General features: G+C 37.7%; 1 protein-coding gene across 2 annotated transcripts in view; it reads right to left on the reverse strand.

Annotated features, from left to right (window-relative positions):
• Positions 1-225: 225 nt before the first annotated feature.
• The window catches only part of MINDY3 (MINDY lysine 48 deubiquitinase 3), a 91,898-nt gene continuing 75,078 nt past the window's right edge, over positions 226-17,045 (reverse strand). The window contains exons 12-15 of one of the 2 annotated variants that reach the window (XM_057731681.1): positions 9,449-9,521; positions 6,747-6,834; positions 4,093-4,164; positions 226-1,202 (exon numbers count right to left, since the gene is read on the reverse strand). In XM_057731681.1, coding sequence (XP_057587664.1) covers positions 1,053-1,202; positions 4,093-4,164; positions 6,747-6,834; positions 9,449-9,521 — 383 coding nt within the window. In that variant the 3' untranslated portion in view covers positions 226-1,052. Of the gene's footprint in view, positions 1,203-4,092; positions 4,165-6,746; positions 6,835-7,814; positions 7,939-9,448; positions 9,522-17,045 lie in introns of those variants that run through there. The other variant, XR_009053190.1, reaches the window with a different exon arrangement.

A 17,045-nucleotide genomic window follows, 5' to 3' on the forward strand; every position in this document is an offset into this window, starting at 1 on the left:
GGGGCTTCTGTAACTTTGTCCACTGATGCAGACAGCTGCCCCCCAGGTTCTGGTGCTCCTGGCCATCCGAGTTACAGAGCTCCCAGGTAAGCATAAGGTTTGGTCTCCCTTTCGAGGTGTGTTGTGGGTCCAGTAGGCATCTGTTCTATGCTGTCCTCTCAGGGTTACTGTGCAGAATCATTTAAAAAGATTTTTTGAGCCATGAATGTAGAAAATCAAGGGTACAGTTAAAGAAAAAAAGAGTTTATTTAGGCCATCCACTAGGATCATAATAAATAATGCAATATACTAATGTAATAACAGATGTTCTCATGCATTTATCACATTTATAAATATACAAGTAAGCTGGCTTACAGGGCTGTTGGGACAAATTTGGAAAAGTGTACTTGGCAATACAGTGAAAGTTAACAGTGGTAAGACTATCAAACAGATTCTCTTTCCTATCTATCATTTTTTAAAATACATCCTCTATATATCTGTGAATAAATGGTAATGTTTTCTTATAGTTTCTATTTTTTATAAACATGCCAGAGTTAAGCCAATTGTCAAAGATCCAGGTTGATAATTTATCAATAGTTCTAATGGAAACCAGATTTTAGAAAAGAAAAACCAAAGATAAAAAGTCTTTTGCATCTCAATGTGGAGGCTGATAGACTGCATGCCAGAATCATTTAAACAATGAACTGTGCCTGAATGAAATAAACCCCAAAGTAGAAGTTATAAATAGTAACTTTGATATGCAATATAAAAATGCTATAGTCATGTTTGTTATTTGATAAAGGATCAAATTATCTGACTGCAAGAGTGATGAACTTTGATTAAAGCTTAGTTTTGCCAGTAAATGTCACATAAAGAGTTTAAATAGGGTAACCTTCAACATAAAGCTTTAAACAAATAATTTAAACATATCTTAAACACTGAAAATGTGTTTTTAATTGTTATTTACAGTGAATCAGTAATACCAGTGTACAGATTAATGGAGCCAATTGCCAGTTTTGCATCCCTCTTTCACCATCTACTATTACAATCTTCCTTATCAATACTTCAGCAAATCAGTTTAGAGAAGGAGAGCGATCTGTGGTCCAGAGTAATTCAATGTAGGGCCATTTGGTTTGGAGACAGCGTTTGATAGGAGTGTCATCTGTCTGTAGCATGGGATCTTCAAAACCCATAACAACTGCGGTTCCTTCCACATACATGACCTGTTGAACAAAATAAAGCCACCAGGTCAATCAGTGTTCTTAGCAAAGTCTTATGAGGGATATAGACCTTTTCATAGGCTAGCAAACAGGGCACTGTGTACTGTTTCATGTGGAACTTTACATCTATTTTGATATTATAAGCAAGAATATCTGCTTTGATTAATGTGAAAATAAATCTGGAAACAAGATGGTGACAGTTTTAACTATGAGCTGACCAGCTGACTTTTAAATTTCAACATTATGATTTTAAAAAAGTGTATGCAAATCCCAAAGAACATACTACTTCTGATAAAAGAAAAATCGTTCTTCAAATAATATATACCCCTTGAATAAATTTTAAATTTTATTTTTTTAACATTTCTATGGTTCCTACTGCTTTAATATTGAGGCACTCAGCTATATAGTCTGAGAAGGACTTTATTTTCTACTTTGAATTTAAATACTGAATTTTCAGAGCTGGAAGCCAACTGGATGTTTGTCAATGAAATTTTCTATTAAATACTTCTGAAATGCTGTTCATGAATGTACTTTGTTCTGCATGAAAAATCATGGAGAAAAAAAAATTAGAGAATGTCAGCTCAGAAACAAAAATCTCACAGTAGAAAAAGGCTGACATAAAACTAACTAGGTACTTTTTAACAGTCATTGCCACTGCATATAAAGATACACTGGCAGGTGGATGTCAGAAAACTTTTATTCTGATTTCTTTGTACCAAAAGAAATGCTAACTGCATAATTTAAAAGGAACAGATACAGACTGCCTGCTTCCAAAGTACGTGTAATGATTTCTACACTCAGTGGCTAATACACGGTTGTAATTACATTCTTCCTAGATAAAAGCTATAAACTAAACTATTTGACCAAGGAGCCAAAAGAAACTATTAGACTTAAGTTGGAGCCTCCTTAAAAAACATTAAATATAGGAATAAAGTATTTTCTATTACTAGGCCAGATAATTTGGCTTCATAAATTCTCCTTTTTTAGGAAGCTCTAAAGACATACTTTAATGTGAAATACTTTATTTTTTTGCATCTTTACTTTGGTTAATACATTATTTCTAGTTTAGATGGAATAAATTTACTATTAAAACTATAAGTCATGCTTTTCGGCTCTCCAAAGCAAAACTTTTTTTGTGAAAAACTGTCCATAAAGAATATAACTCAAGTTATAATAATTAACATATAAGGCAGGACGTGTTTTTCACGAAGAACGTCCCTTGCTCATGGTGTCAGAGCAGACCTGCTTGGGTGGAGTACCGTGACCTCCCTCTGTGGCTCGTGCCGCCCGGTGGATCACATTCCCTCCCACGTGGCCAGCCTTCTCCTGTTGTCTGTCTGTCTCAGATATTTTTACAAGTGCCTTACTCTGTGGTCTACGCTATTTCTAGCTCCTGAGTAACTTTATAACATTTTACCTTTGCAACTTAATGGCATGTATGCTTTGTGTTATAGTTCTCAAGTACTACTGTCATGTTAATAGTTCATCTTTGATTTCTGATCTTTTTGTTAGTATGTCAGATGCTTGTCATGAGCATGACTTGAAAACTTACTATACACAGGCAGCGTGGTCAAGCAGACCAAGGACAGGATTGGGAATCAGGAACTCAGTTCCAATCCCTGCTCTGCCAATGACTTGCTGGGTGACCCTGGGTGAGTCACTTAATCTCCCTGTCTCAGAGGCCTCATCTGTAAAATATGGATAATATTTGACTGACCTACCTTGCAGGGATTGTGTAGGCAAGTAACTAATTAGTAACTATAAAGTACCTTCTATGATAAGGCTATGTAAAACTTCAAACAATCTAGATGAAGCATGCATTTACATGTATTAGGACAGAGCACGTAAGTTTTCTTACTGACGATTTATATTTTTTGCTATAGATATCACATTATTTTCCTATGACAAATTCTTTGGATATAATTTAGTAAAAGTTCCAATTTATATTTTCTTATGAAAATAAAAGTAAATTGTAGTCACAGGTTTAGATTTGCTCTAAATGTACAGTATGATCTATTTTCTGTAGCCATCCTCAATTTAGATACATATGAAACCAGCATGGGTACTTCAAATTAAAAAGGCATGTTAGGCCTTATTCCTGCTGATCTTCGCTGTGTCTACTATGACTGTTTCTGGAATAAATGCAAACACAGTAGATATATCTTATGTGTAGACAAAGCTCATTAATCAAAGAGGGGGAACTGGCGAGTCCAAACTTTTGATTTAAAGCGGGTGAGTACATCTTACATCTGGCAGTGAAGCACTGATGTGCCTTTGTCTGTGATTCAGGAAGGAAGGAGCGAAGCAGAGCGGGTGAGCCACAGGCAGAGGAGGGAGCCGCCACGGCTTCAGTCCCAGCTCTGCTGTGTCCTGGCTGCCTGACCTCGGCCACCTGCTTACCTCTCCGTGCCTCAGCTCCCTCCACTGTAAAATGGGGATATACAGACGGTACTGCCTGCATGGGGTGCTGTGTTTAAACTTCGATAAGACAAAGTGCTTGAGACAATTGCAGGGACATGTTCAATAAATGCTAGCTGTTATGGTTATTAATGTAAATCCTTTAAAAATATTTTTCTAAATCACAAATCTCATCCTTACCCCTTCTTTCTCCATTTAAACGGATCAGTGACCATCAGCGGACTACACTTGGTTTAGTAATATCTACACCCCAAGGGCAACAGAGATGGAGTTATCTTGTGACAGTGACACTACTGCTCCAAAATTCCAAAGAAGGTCTCATTGAGTCCAGTTCTAAAATATGCTGTGATAGTGAAGAGACTCCTAGAGTAATCTCCTTCCTTATGCAGCAATTCTATGGGAATCAAGCACTGTTACATACTCTATATATTTTATCAAGCCAGGTGAAGATACATCACAGTGTGAGTTACCATACCTTCTCATTGTAATTTGATTGCTTCAGTCCATTGTAGTGGTAGACAGTAAAAGACTCTGGACCACTGGAACCCTATTACAGATAAAGAACAATTACAACTTTATATCAGGCAGTTTCTAATTAGCAATTGAAAGTGAAATGCAAGTTTCATAATTCCACATCCTTTGGTTAAAGAATCATTTGAGAAAGCACGGAACTTACCTTTATGCAGTTAACTACCATAAGACCTAAAAGCTGAAATAGTTGCTTCTGGGGAAGAGACTGGAAGTTGGGGAGTGCTGGTTTTTATTAAAAGCTCTTCTACAGTAGTTTGTTTTTTAAATATGTGCCTGTATGATTGTAATTTAGTTAAAAAAAAAAAAAGATTCTAAAATGCAGAAATATTTCCTAAAATGTATCTCTGCTTTTCTTTTGGTTGTAGATAATTTGTTCTTCTCGATAAATACAGAAAAGTAGTGATATCCCTTTCACTCAGATTACAAACATATATTCACCAATACTGCTGATTTGGTCCATAATATCGAATTGGGGGTTTCTATCCCCACAAATATCTTCTGAATATTGTCAACTTTAACAGTGAAGAGAATATTGTGAAAAGGAAATATAATTAGAGACTTAAATAACATTTAATAGAGAAAGGAAACTGAATAATCACTATTATACTAACTTCCAGAGAAACTGATCACGTCCTTCCCACTAACTTTGGTTCTCAGTTAGCTGAAGCTCAAGTTCACTTCTCTAATCCTAGCCTTCAAGCCTGTTAACGGCTGGGCCCCTGCAGGTGTCTGACTCCCAGACTCCCTTCAGGGCCTCCGGCTTAGTCTCCCCTTGCCTGTTCCCCCTCAAGGGTCCTTCCTGGTCATATCCAATTGTGACAGAAGTTGGGCCACTGTCCCTCCTTGGAATGTCCTCCAACTAGAATCAAGAGAAGAGGCTCCTTTACAGAGAGAAGGGATGGGGGTGGGGATGAGACTCTGCCCAGTGCCGGAGGCTCCTGGTACCATCTTCCAGGCGCTGCTGCTTCCATCCTTCAGCTGCTCTGAGCTACTCCTTCCAATTCCTATCTTTCCCACCCACGTAAGTCCATTCAGGCTGGGATTTGCAGCCAAGAATCCTGAAATACAGAACCTAACCTACCTTTCCAGTCTTGTCTCCAACCACTCACCTTTCTGAATTCTCCGTTTGAGACTAGCATATTCCTCATTTTCCCATGAAAAGATCTTTTGTCAGGTCTTTGCACATTTGTGACTTTTTTAAACGCTTATTTTTCAAGATCTGGTTCAAATCTTACTTTGTAAAGTCTTCCTTAAATACACTCGTTGGATTCCTTATTACTTTGAGATCTTTACAACAACTGTCTTAGTAATTCATTAATTAATCACAGACTACTTTGCATTATCTCTTCAGTTATTTTGAAAGACTGTTTCCATTTTTAACTGTTTTTGACTTTTCATGCCTAAAATCTAAGTTCTCTTATAATTTTCTGTATCCCACTCAAATGCTTTTACAAGACAGAAAAATCTAGAATTTATTCAATCATCTTAATTGTATACATGAGTCAGTGCAATTACTTAGATAATTTGGCTGTTGATTTTCAGAGTTAATGTACTTTAACAAAATAAATATTTTACTGTAATTGAATGCAATTTACATCTCCAGTTCTAGTAACTAACAACTGATATAAAATAAATAGCAACAGAAAAGTAGTGTAACACAGTGGTAAAGTGCTTTGTCTTTGGGGTTAGATAACCTACAGTGGATCCTGAACTGGCCTTGTGCTAGCCGTATGACCTTAACCCCTTTCCTTAAGTTCTCTAATCCTCAGTTTCCTCACTGGCAAAACAGGGGAAACATAATACCTAATTTATAAGGCACACAGTGCCTGGTGCATAGTACATGCGTAATAAATGGTGGCTGCTTTACTGTAAACCATGCTGGTGTCTGATCAAATGATCACGATATACCTGGCTAAATAATTTGGGTGAGTGGTAAAACCCTGCACTCAGATAAGAAGAAAAGCCAGGTGTAGGCTGCAGAATTCGCCAATGACACAGACGTGACGTGAGCGTACTGAGACCGGCATAGATCCTTTTCACTGAGCACCTGTCACAGCCAGTGGAAGGCATGTCCCAACATGAAACAGCGCAGCTCCACTTGAAGGCTTTCCTGTTATTCAACTAAAATTCTCCTGGAACTGAGGTGCACTGGTGGGAGTTTGCACTACATACACACTCCTTTCCTTCTTTGGTAGTGTTCAGAAAGTTCGAAAAAGACATATACGAATCTATTCACAATAGTCACCTGAGAGAAGGAAAACAGGGGTGGGAGTGGGTTAAGAGAATCTTTCTCTTTTTACTCCATATACTTCTAAATTTGAATCTTCCTTTACAAAACCAATATGAATGTGTCTATATATTGGTGTATATACTCTTCCACCACCTCCGTCCCCCAATCAAAGTTTTCTATGACTGTATTGAAACACACAACCCTTCTATCCTCTCTGTCTGGGAAGGTATTTTCATAATAATAGTGCTTTCTTAGTCTAATAAATGCATGTTAGAACATTTTAAACCAGTAGAAAACAATGGTGAAACAATGATAATATGACCATCCCAACAGAACAAACAATAAATATATTTCTTCAGCTATGTTACCTGATCAGGAAAAAATTCTTGAAGAAATGGACCCAATAATATGATTCCTAATCCTTCTGGATCTAACTTATTCTTCATGAGATTTATACTACGGGGAGAGAAAAAAGAAAAACAGTGAATACTAAAGGGAAAAAAAAGCTTATTTTTCTTCTTTCATGATTAAATTACTAGTACTGTAACACATTTGACTGCCAAAAATCCTGAGAGCTGTTCTTTTTAGACCCTTAATGACAAATACACAGGAATGACATCTAATTTGCCAAAACGTGGTTATTTTTAAACCAGAGTAATCTGTTACTATTTAAAATTTAAATTATGATGATGACTTTGGAATATTGTTCCTTATTAGGTAAAGTAACTTAAAAATCCAGGCTTGTAAAAAACCAGGCTTATAACCTCCCAAAGGCGCATTCTCTTCGCTTCATAGGTATGCCTGAATTTAACTATCGAATGAGACCTTTCATTTTAAAAAAAGGTTTATTTTAAGCCCAAAGAAAAAAAGAAACTGTCAAAAGCAGTGGTACATCAGAAAATCAAAAATATCTCCTAAAAGGCTTACTTTTCAAGAACCAAATGAGGTAGAGTCTTAAAATTCTCAGTGTAAATTGAAGGTTAAAAAAGGTAAGATAATTCTCAAAGAGCTAACGTATGGTGAATTTCAGGTATAGTTCCAGGGGCAGCCTGACGTGAGCAGTGCTTTGCAGGGCCCTTACCGTTAGGTGTAGCCGAGGTTGCAGAAAGGTACTATGTGTGACCAGGAAGAAGGCAGAGCAAAGTGGACTGTAGTTTGAAGAGTTTTAAAAATGAAAACGGTCTTTTCATTCTCCACTTTATCTTTCAAACTATAAACGTCAGGTTAAAAGTATAACTTCTTATACAGTCGACGCTTGAATAACAATGGGTTTGAATTACACAGGTCCACTTATATGTGGATTTTTTTTTTCAATAAATACATACATAAATTCTCTTCCTTACAATTTTCCTAATATTTTTGTGTCTTCAGCTTACTTTATAGTAATATATATATATAAAACAAACAAAAATATGTTAATCAACTGTTTATGTTACCGGTAAGGTTTCCAGTCAACAGCAGGCTATTAGTAGTTAAGTTCTGGGGGAGTCAAAAGTTACACCTGGATTTTCATCTGCACAGGGGTCAGTACCCCTAACCCCTGTGCTGTTCAAGGGTCAACTGTAAAACATGCAAAGGATATGACACTTTAATGGGTCTGAGTAATGTCAGGAGGTTATGACATGAAACGAAGGAAAGGTCATATTATACTTAATTTCTTGATCCTTGATAAGGCCCTGTTAGTTTATGGGCCATCACACACTATAAATGTGACTAGACCGAAGGACCACATAAATAACTCAGTCCAATCTTTCAGCTACTTCTAGAGAAACAACTGGACTCAACTGTGCTAACTTCAAAATTCAGGGGATATATGTATTCTGATGAAACAAGGAAAATTAAGTAGATGATGTATAGCTATCTATGTAAGAATTTGAAAAAAACCTAACTTTGCCTTTTTCCTCCTTCAAGAATTGTTAGTAACCAACATTACTTGAGTTTAATTCCCTTCTGCATATTAGAGCAATGTAAACAAGGTCTCCACCTGGGAATCAGTTGAGAAGAAATACAGTAGTTACTTTTTTACACCATTTACTGGACTAGTTCAACTGTCTCTGAATTTCTCCTCTTTAAGTTGGAATCAACAATTAGGTCTGCTAAGAAAGGGTGACATCATAGTGCTTGTTAGTGAGATTGAGACATATTAATTCAGATGTGATTAGTTTGCAAATGTTTAATATGTATGTCACACTTTCAAAGAAAATACACCCTATTTAAAAACAGAATAGGATCAAGTTCTAAAAACTGTGTATAGCAATACATTTTATATTACTTTTGCTGAATCCTTTCCTTAAATGTTTGTTCATTGTCAGATACACTTTCAGAAGGGGGAGAAAAAAAAACCCAGGTATGCAGAAAAAGGAAGAGTTAGTGTAGATCAAAGGTGATTTTTCATCACCTATATTCGATCAAAAGATGTATCCACTTAACCAGAGAGATATTTCCCATGGATAATAAAGATCCCAAATTTATGGAAGAAGTTACAAATGTAATAACGTACATTATTAATGAAGACAATGACTGATATTAATGGTAGGCAATACCGAAAACTATATTCTATGATATACCGGGGCCACTGACAAAGGCTTCAGATCATTTAGAAGCTTCAATGTCCTAAAGACTGAAAGTCAGGCCTGCTGGTTACTTAAGCAGGATGACTAGCAACACAGACGGTCTGCACAGCTGTCACTATGTTCACTGAACGTACTAAAGACACGCACAACGTTTCAAAATATGGAAAAGGTTTCACAGTAAGAAAAAAAAATTTAATACAGAAAAAGGAATTTTTAGCACCCTTTTTTTTTTTTTTTTAAAACTGGACCGTAAGTGCAGAATGGGAAAGGAAGCTCATTTTGAGTATGTTGGGTCTCTGTTATAATACCGATTAGTCTGACTACTTCCTAAATCATTGCTTAATATAAAGAGCTATGCTTCATATAGGCATAGATTTTTATGTTTAGATTTTTTAGAAATATGTTTAGATTTTTAAAAAACAGGCAATAATGTGTGTATAGTGTTTTACATTTAACAGAATCAGAGTCGGTTAAATAACACTTCGTATGTAGCTTACTATTCAGGATCTGAAACAAGGTCCAATGCTTTCATCACATCTTCCAGAAGTGAATCAGGTATGAATCCGTTATCTGAAGAAAAAAAAAAAATTACAGAAACAATCTGGATTAAGTTTACCTGAAGAAATGTTATTACTGCTGATCAGACTCCAGCAAAAAATCACATAAGAGGGATACAAAGAATTAAGAAACAGCATATTAAGTTTATTTTTGGCACAATATTATTAGGTACTTTTTTCTATTAGTTTTCTTGGGCACATAGGCAAAGATTTATTTTCAAGGTTAGTTTTCTAAAACAAAAATGAACCACATGACTTCTACCTGAGAACTCCAAGGAAAACTTAGAGCCAAATTATTTCTTAAAAAGGCTTACAAATTTAAATAAGTTTTTTTCTACTTAAATTTATAAAATTTATTATTAATTAGGTATATTTTCCAATAAACAATGTAAACCTTTAAATTCCCTTTAAGAAATCCAATTAAAATAATCCTTTACCAATAAATTCCTTTTGTCACAATGTTATTTAACTTGTTTTAAGAAGTTATTTAGATGTCTGCCAAATACAAGGGAAAGATATCTCTTGACTAAAATCAGCTGACCTGATTTAAATAAAAGCCATAGATTTCATTGTGAAAAAAATTCACAGTTGGAATGCAGAGTAGAATCAAACGTTGCTTAAGACTAGTTTATGGAAAATATTCCTTTTCTCAGGCTCGATGAGGAAGTAGCATTGGTAAATGGCCCAAATGCAGATGAAGCAACAGAACATGACACACAAAAAAAGCTTGTAGGGCAGTCTGAAATCACAGTCCTTTTAAACAAGCAAGTTGTTGATTCCCTTAAATGTACAATGCCCGAGTTCCTCTACGCCTTTACTCATTCCTGAAGACTGTCTCAACTTTAAATCAGCTTCCAACACAGTAACCTTTTCAGGGATTAGGGTAATTAAAAAAAATAAAAATCTTGTCCCAGAGAACAAGATGTCCAAAAGCCCTGCCTCTGTCATCAAACTACAAAATAAAGTGTAGTTGCTCTTTCTGCACATAGCGTGTACTGGGTCTCTATCAGCAAGGAAAGAAAGAAGGTATGGTTTTTTTAAGTCTTTTCTTAAACCTCATAGCATGTGCTTACCCATGTGAAGACAGACTGGAAGGCTGAGTCCTTTAGGATACTTAAAAATGATCTTAAATATAATTTTAGAAAGTGAACATTCGGAATAATTCGTGTGTCAAGTTACCAATAATTTAGAGAATGAAAAAACTTGTTTGAAGGCACCTGTGAAAATACTCAAGCTTTGTAAGCCTAGGTTTGATGAGTTCGAAAGGTAGAAAACTACTCATTTTGCTTATTTAGGCCACAGCTAAAAACTCAGCATCTGCAAATGTAAAACAGGCTTTATCTGGCCACTGGCAGACAGGAACAGGTATCTGGTAAGTTTCTGTGTTTGTGGGCTATCAGGTGTACCTACCTGACAGAAGCAGTGTGTGGTACAATATTCTTCTGAAGCACGAGTGGCAGGCAGCCCTATCTCTTCTTACTGTAACCCGAGAGACTCAGCTCCCACCCCCAGAAAGAGCTAATTGGCTGTATAAAGACACAAACAACAACTAGGAAAACAACACAACTAGGCCTCCTTAACTCAAACGTGATTCACCTGAATCTTAAATTCCAGCACATTTTTAAGGGACCTCTGAGATTTAGGACTTACAAACATGGACATTCTGGAGTCCAGCAACGACTACACCAAGCCAGTGACTCTACTGTTTGTACGTAAAATATTTTAAAACTGGAGATTGTGGCATCATTTTTTTCAATACCTCATGGACTTTTAATACACCCAAGATTAGAAGAGGAGATTTGGAATTGGTTATTGTTTTAAAACACTGAGTTTGAAGTTACTTTATTCTTTAATAACCATATCTATCAAGACAAATTCTTTAGGAAAAGAACAGAAGCCTTAAGTCTAAGCAGACGAAACTCATTCCCTCTCGTATTTAGTCAGTTGGTTCCTTAGAGAATATGGAAACGGAGACACGATGATAAGAAGACCTCAATACCAAGAGCAGAGGAAATCTGAGCGTACAATTTGTTGACTGTTCAAGCAGGCCTAAGAAGCACCAAAGGAAAACTAGAACTTGGATGCATCGGTAATTTAATCACATGAATATAAAACGGACTTGAACAGGCTTTCAAACTCAGAAGGAAGGGGAGGATGGGAGCTTCAGGGAGAGCTCCCGGGCCTGCCCCGCCGGCGGAAGAGCGGGAGACTTGAGAATGTGATTTACAGCTTAAAACTCCTTCTTCCTTTAAGATTGACTCTTGCCAACTCCCCTTTGTAATCTTGATTGGAAGCTGGGTCAAGAAATTTTAAATTCTGATGAGTACCATGACCCTTCCGGGACGATCCATCCTTAATCCTAGGACTCACGTCATTGTTTTCGGTAATCAATCCATTGCTGTTGTACATTCCTACTGTTAGAGGTAACTAGGTGGGGGTGATGATTAACTCCTCTATTTTTAGGGTATATAAGACGCATGTACGACTCCATCGTGGGTCTCTCCACCCCCTCCTGGTCTCTGTGCCAGAAGCGATTGTACTTTCCCTCCCTAATAAACTGTTACTCTGCTACTTAAACCTGAGCAGCAGCTTGTTATCGATCCCAGGAGAAATCCTTTTCTCCCAGAGATCACCCTGGGTGATCCGCACCCCTGACGGATTTCAGGGCCACAAGGATGGGGCAGGGAGCACTGCAGTTGTGACGGTGAGCAGCTACGGTGTCAACAATCACATACAGTTAAGTCGTGTTTTAAGTTGTGAAAAGGAGGAAAAAAAGCTGTTCATTTACAAATTTAAAAAAGAGGTTTTGTTGTTTTGTTTTGTTTTTTAAAAACCAGTACGCAGAGGGTGAGAAGTGCCCAGCTCCTAGAGCTTGAGAGGAAGGTCAGCTCAGTGCACAGCAGTGCTGGGCAAGGAGTGCCACAGTGAAGTGAGTTAGCAATTTCCCGGGTAGGATGACCAGTTCATAATGGTGGAAAAGTCAGGGCTGGCCTTGAAGGAGAAGGGAGTACCCAGCATGATTCCCGTTTGGAAAGACTAGGCAAGACAAGGGGAGCCTGGCAGGCCTCTCTTAGCAGAGGCACCAGCTGAAGGGAGAGCTGCAGGAAGAGAGCGGGTGTCAGGAGGTCATGGGGGCAAGAAACAGCCTGAGAGGAGATGGGGACCCTGCACTGGGGACCAAAATGTTTTCAAACCCCTGTACGTGAGAAAGCGTAAAGTTTCTTAGGAATAGTGAAGAAAATGAGGATCAAGTTGAAAAGAATTTAAATGTTGTTGGTTTTAGTAGAAAATTAACAAATTATTTTATTTTTACTCCATGTTGTATCATACTTTACCTACCTATTATTATTAACGCTTTAATAACATATCCCTACAATTTAATAGAACTCTCAGTGAAAAAAGTATGCGACTTTTGCCCAGAGGCAAAGTTAGGGCATTTTCCTAATTGCGCTTGCCCTGGTCTCCTGGCCCGTCTCCCTGCTGCTAGGCTGCTCTGGCCCCATGGACGGCGCCCCTGGACTGCAGGAAAGCCATGACCCAGGGGCCAAGCACAGTGCTTGACACAAGTAGCTGCTCAATAACATTTGTTACATTCAATTAGTCAAACTAATCCTACCTTCAGATTTAAACAAACTGCTCTGTTCAGGCACCATGGCTCAACCAAAAACAGCTTTGTGAATGGTGCCTGTGAAGTTCACAAAGAAATGAGTAGTTGCTTTATGGCCTGTCCTGCAGAACCACTTCAATTATGTGATGGGAATGTTGCAAAACAAACCAAACATGGTACAGGATACTGAAAAACTATGGCTGGGGCAGCAGGAAACAGGGATGATAATGGTACAGCAAGGTGGATGGCAGTGACAGAAAGGACACAAGGGTAGAGAGAAGAAAACGTGATTTAAAAGGAAAAGACGGAATTAAACAAAAGGCATTTACTAGATAATGTCTAAGGATGGCTGTATACCAAATTATCTACAACAAGTAAAATTATTCTTAAAAGACCACACTGAAATCATTCAGCTAAAAGATGCTGTCAACATATTTTAGCAAGCTAAAAAGAATACAAGGGCTCTTTTAAATCAAAATATATATCCCTTGCACAAACAGGGATGATGAAGTCTACAATGGGGCGGTTTGAAGAAAGAGTAAGAGAGAGAAAGAAGAAAACAAAACAAGCCACATCATGGGTGATGCAAAAAGTTTCAAATACCATCTATGTAGAACTCAGTTCTTTGGAGATTACTGAATAAGCTCTATGCTACACAGATTTGGATTTTTTCTTTTTTAAACAACAATATGGTCAACTTTTTGAGCACCTGAATAATGACGTGGAGTCCATCTTACAGATGAAGAAACTGAGGTTAAGGAACATGCCCAACATCACACAGCTGAGTTTACAGAGATTTAAATCCAGGTTGTCTGATACCCACTGGAATGCTTATAGCATTTTAGAAAGGCATTTTCTGATACCTAGAGGCACTCCAAAATTCCTCTCTTGTCCAGTGTCTTTGATCACATTGATCAATTTACCTCTATCCCTACTCTTTTATTGTTACTATAAAATATGTATCTGAATACAAAACAAATATCCAAACACTTCCCCCCACCAAAAGAGATGTAAAAAACAAAACATAAAACAACCCCCCACCCCAAATCCCCAGGAAACAAAACTATGAACTTTCTCTAAAGCCCATGTGTAACACTTTATATAGGACCAATACCTGATTCTCTTTAGCATCTGAGCACACACACTAGTGTTCATTTTCATTTCTGGGTTTGGGATTACTCATTAAAGGGAACCATGTAATTAGAGATAATATGTCAAGGTCTTGCTTGAAATTAAAATTCTGGAAGTATTACAAAGGAGAAATTAGCAGTTAAAAATATTTTTGAACTTATTTTACATGCTTGGCATTAAAATAATTATTGAGCTCCTTAGATCCTAAAGACTCTGGAATGGAGATTCCTCCAACTGCTCAATGGGAATGACAGTCAATATCATATCCTTATTCCAACAAGTTAAAAATAGTTAAAAGTAGACAAAGAAGTTAAAAGAATAGCTCTTTATGACTTCAGCCTTTTAAAAGGGTGCTGGTAGTAGAGAGAGGGGGAAAGACTGCTTGATCTCCTGGGAGAACACCTCAAATCTGATCTCCGTTCTCACAGCTAGGTATGCAGCTCTGAAGAATGTCTTAAATCGTCACAAGGCTGGTTTTTCTTAAGAACAAAATGCTGCTGGTAATCCCTGTGTATCTCCTAGGTTTAGGGTAAGGTTTTAATGAGACCATGCAGGTGAACTGCTTTATAAATCGTGATGTTCCATGCAAAGGCCAGATAGCATCATGATGATGATGATTTTTAAACAGGTCCTCAGTGATAAATCGGGTTTACGTTTCAAAAGACCATTAATAAGTCACATGTTTGGAACACTGAAAAGGCAGTCTCAGGGAGGCAATGCTATAAATGGTGACTAGCCTGCACGCCTGTTTACTTCATAACATGCCTAAAGCATGGTGCTAACAGTGCTGACTACAGCTCTGCTGAACTGACCAACACATGCAGATGCAGGAGTGGGGGCGAGGGGGAGGCAGGGGCAGTGAGGCAGACACAAGAGTACTCACGGGTACCAGAACTTGCCTTCTCTTTTCTTTAGCTTCCCCTAGGTCAGTTTTTCTACAAATATTCTAAAGAGGGTGACAAAGGGCAACTGTCACCACACCAGCCTCTGCTAAACAGAAACTGGAACTACCCAGAAACCTGGAAGTACTGTTAATATAGTAAGTGTTCTGAGACAGCCGGGTTTACTCAAATTTTGAAATAAAAGTGAGCTATGTTTGGCGGGGGGGGGGGGGGGGGGGTCAAATTAGTAAATGAGCTGCTTAGTTTGTGACTACAAATAAACAATTTTCTTTTTTTAGTCCTTCAGCTTTCTAGAGTGGACTATATATAGCTCAACCATAAACAGTGATATTCAAATGAGAAAGTGGAGTTTATTTTCTCCATGGTAAGTCATAGATAGAAACAGACAGCTTTTCTAAGATGACTGAACAAGCTTCAAGTATATATATGACTTCAGGACCACTCTCCATCGAGATATGAGGTATAGGAAAGGCAAACATCTAGAAGAGGGGTGAGAGATGGCAGGGGAAAAAAAACAAACACCTTAAATCAGGGGTCCCCAACCCCCGGGCCAGTACCAATCCAAGGCCTGTTAGGAACTGAGCCCCAGGGCAGGAGGTGAGCGGCCGGCAAGTGAGCAAAGCTTCATCTGCGGCTCCCCATCACTCGCATTACCACCTGAACCATCTCCCCATCCATGGAAAAACTGTCTTCCACAAAACCCATCCCTGGTGGCAAAAAGGTTGGGGAACGCTGCCTTAAATAAATCCTTAGGAGGGTATGGAAAGTCAGGAAATCGCCTGACTTATTCTCTGGAGTATATTTCTTTAAAACACTAAATCCAAGCCTTGACCGTTAACTTCCTAGGTTATTCCAATAACCTCTTGCCTCTAGTGTCACTTCTCTTTAGTAAATGCTACATAATTATTTTTCTTGTGCCTTGTCTTTCCATTCAAGGCAAACATTTTGCTGGCTATTCCTTGTGCATATACATTGCTGTCTCCTACCTGTGTTCACAGGTATCATCTTCTCTTCTTTTTGCTTCCATTTGCCAATGTGATCGTCCCTCCTCAGGTCTTCTAATCATATTTATTTTAATCTTATATTATTTACGTCAGTCTTATTTTCATTTTAACTTGCTAGTTTCCAAAAACTGTACTTAAGTTTGACCCTAACTCAAGATACATTAAAAGCATTTAGGATAGAAATGATGTATTTCCCATCTTTTCCACCACAGGATGCAAAGTGGTAAGAGAATGATTATGTCTGTCACGCTCCATGACATAGTTCAATGTGCTGTTTACACCAATGACTCTAGTTGAAGTTGTTAACTTACTGTAAGACTAATTTCATTCAGTGGTGGGAACATATAAAAAAGTAAATTACTTTTACTTCTAAAGACTTGGAATAGAATGTTACTGGAAGTTTAAAAGATTATTAATTCCAACAGGAAGGAAACGTTTATTTTTCTTAAGTTAGCAAAAAGGCATAGTGGAAGAAGCTAATTGAAGGTCAGCTCACAAATACCAGCAGCAATTAGCTTGAAGTGTGGAGAGAAAGGAACTCACAGGTACCCACTAAGTGTTAAGCACTGGGCGGGTGCTTTCTGCAATGTTATTCATATAATCTTCATAAGGACTCTCAAGAAATAGGTGTAGCTATTCTCATTTGACAATAAGAAAACAGATTTATAGACTGAAAAGTAACTACAGTTATATGGTCACTAAGATTCCTGGAATTTGTGTGGCTGAAATTTTCAGAGATGGAAAGAGTAGATCTCCAAGAGTAAAAAATTTCCAGACAGGAAAAAAAGTGTATTTATAAAGATCACTGAGTCCATTCAGGAGTTGGTAAGGACCAATCCAACAACGCAGGTTCCTACGTGGTAATTTACAATGGGATATAAGGCATGACCTGG

Source organism: Hippopotamus amphibius, chromosome 4 (assembly GCF_030028045.1).
Source record: "Hippopotamus amphibius kiboko isolate mHipAmp2 chromosome 4, mHipAmp2.hap2, whole genome shotgun sequence".
Taxonomy (NCBI): Eukaryota; Metazoa; Chordata; class Mammalia; order Artiodactyla; family Hippopotamidae; genus Hippopotamus; species Hippopotamus amphibius.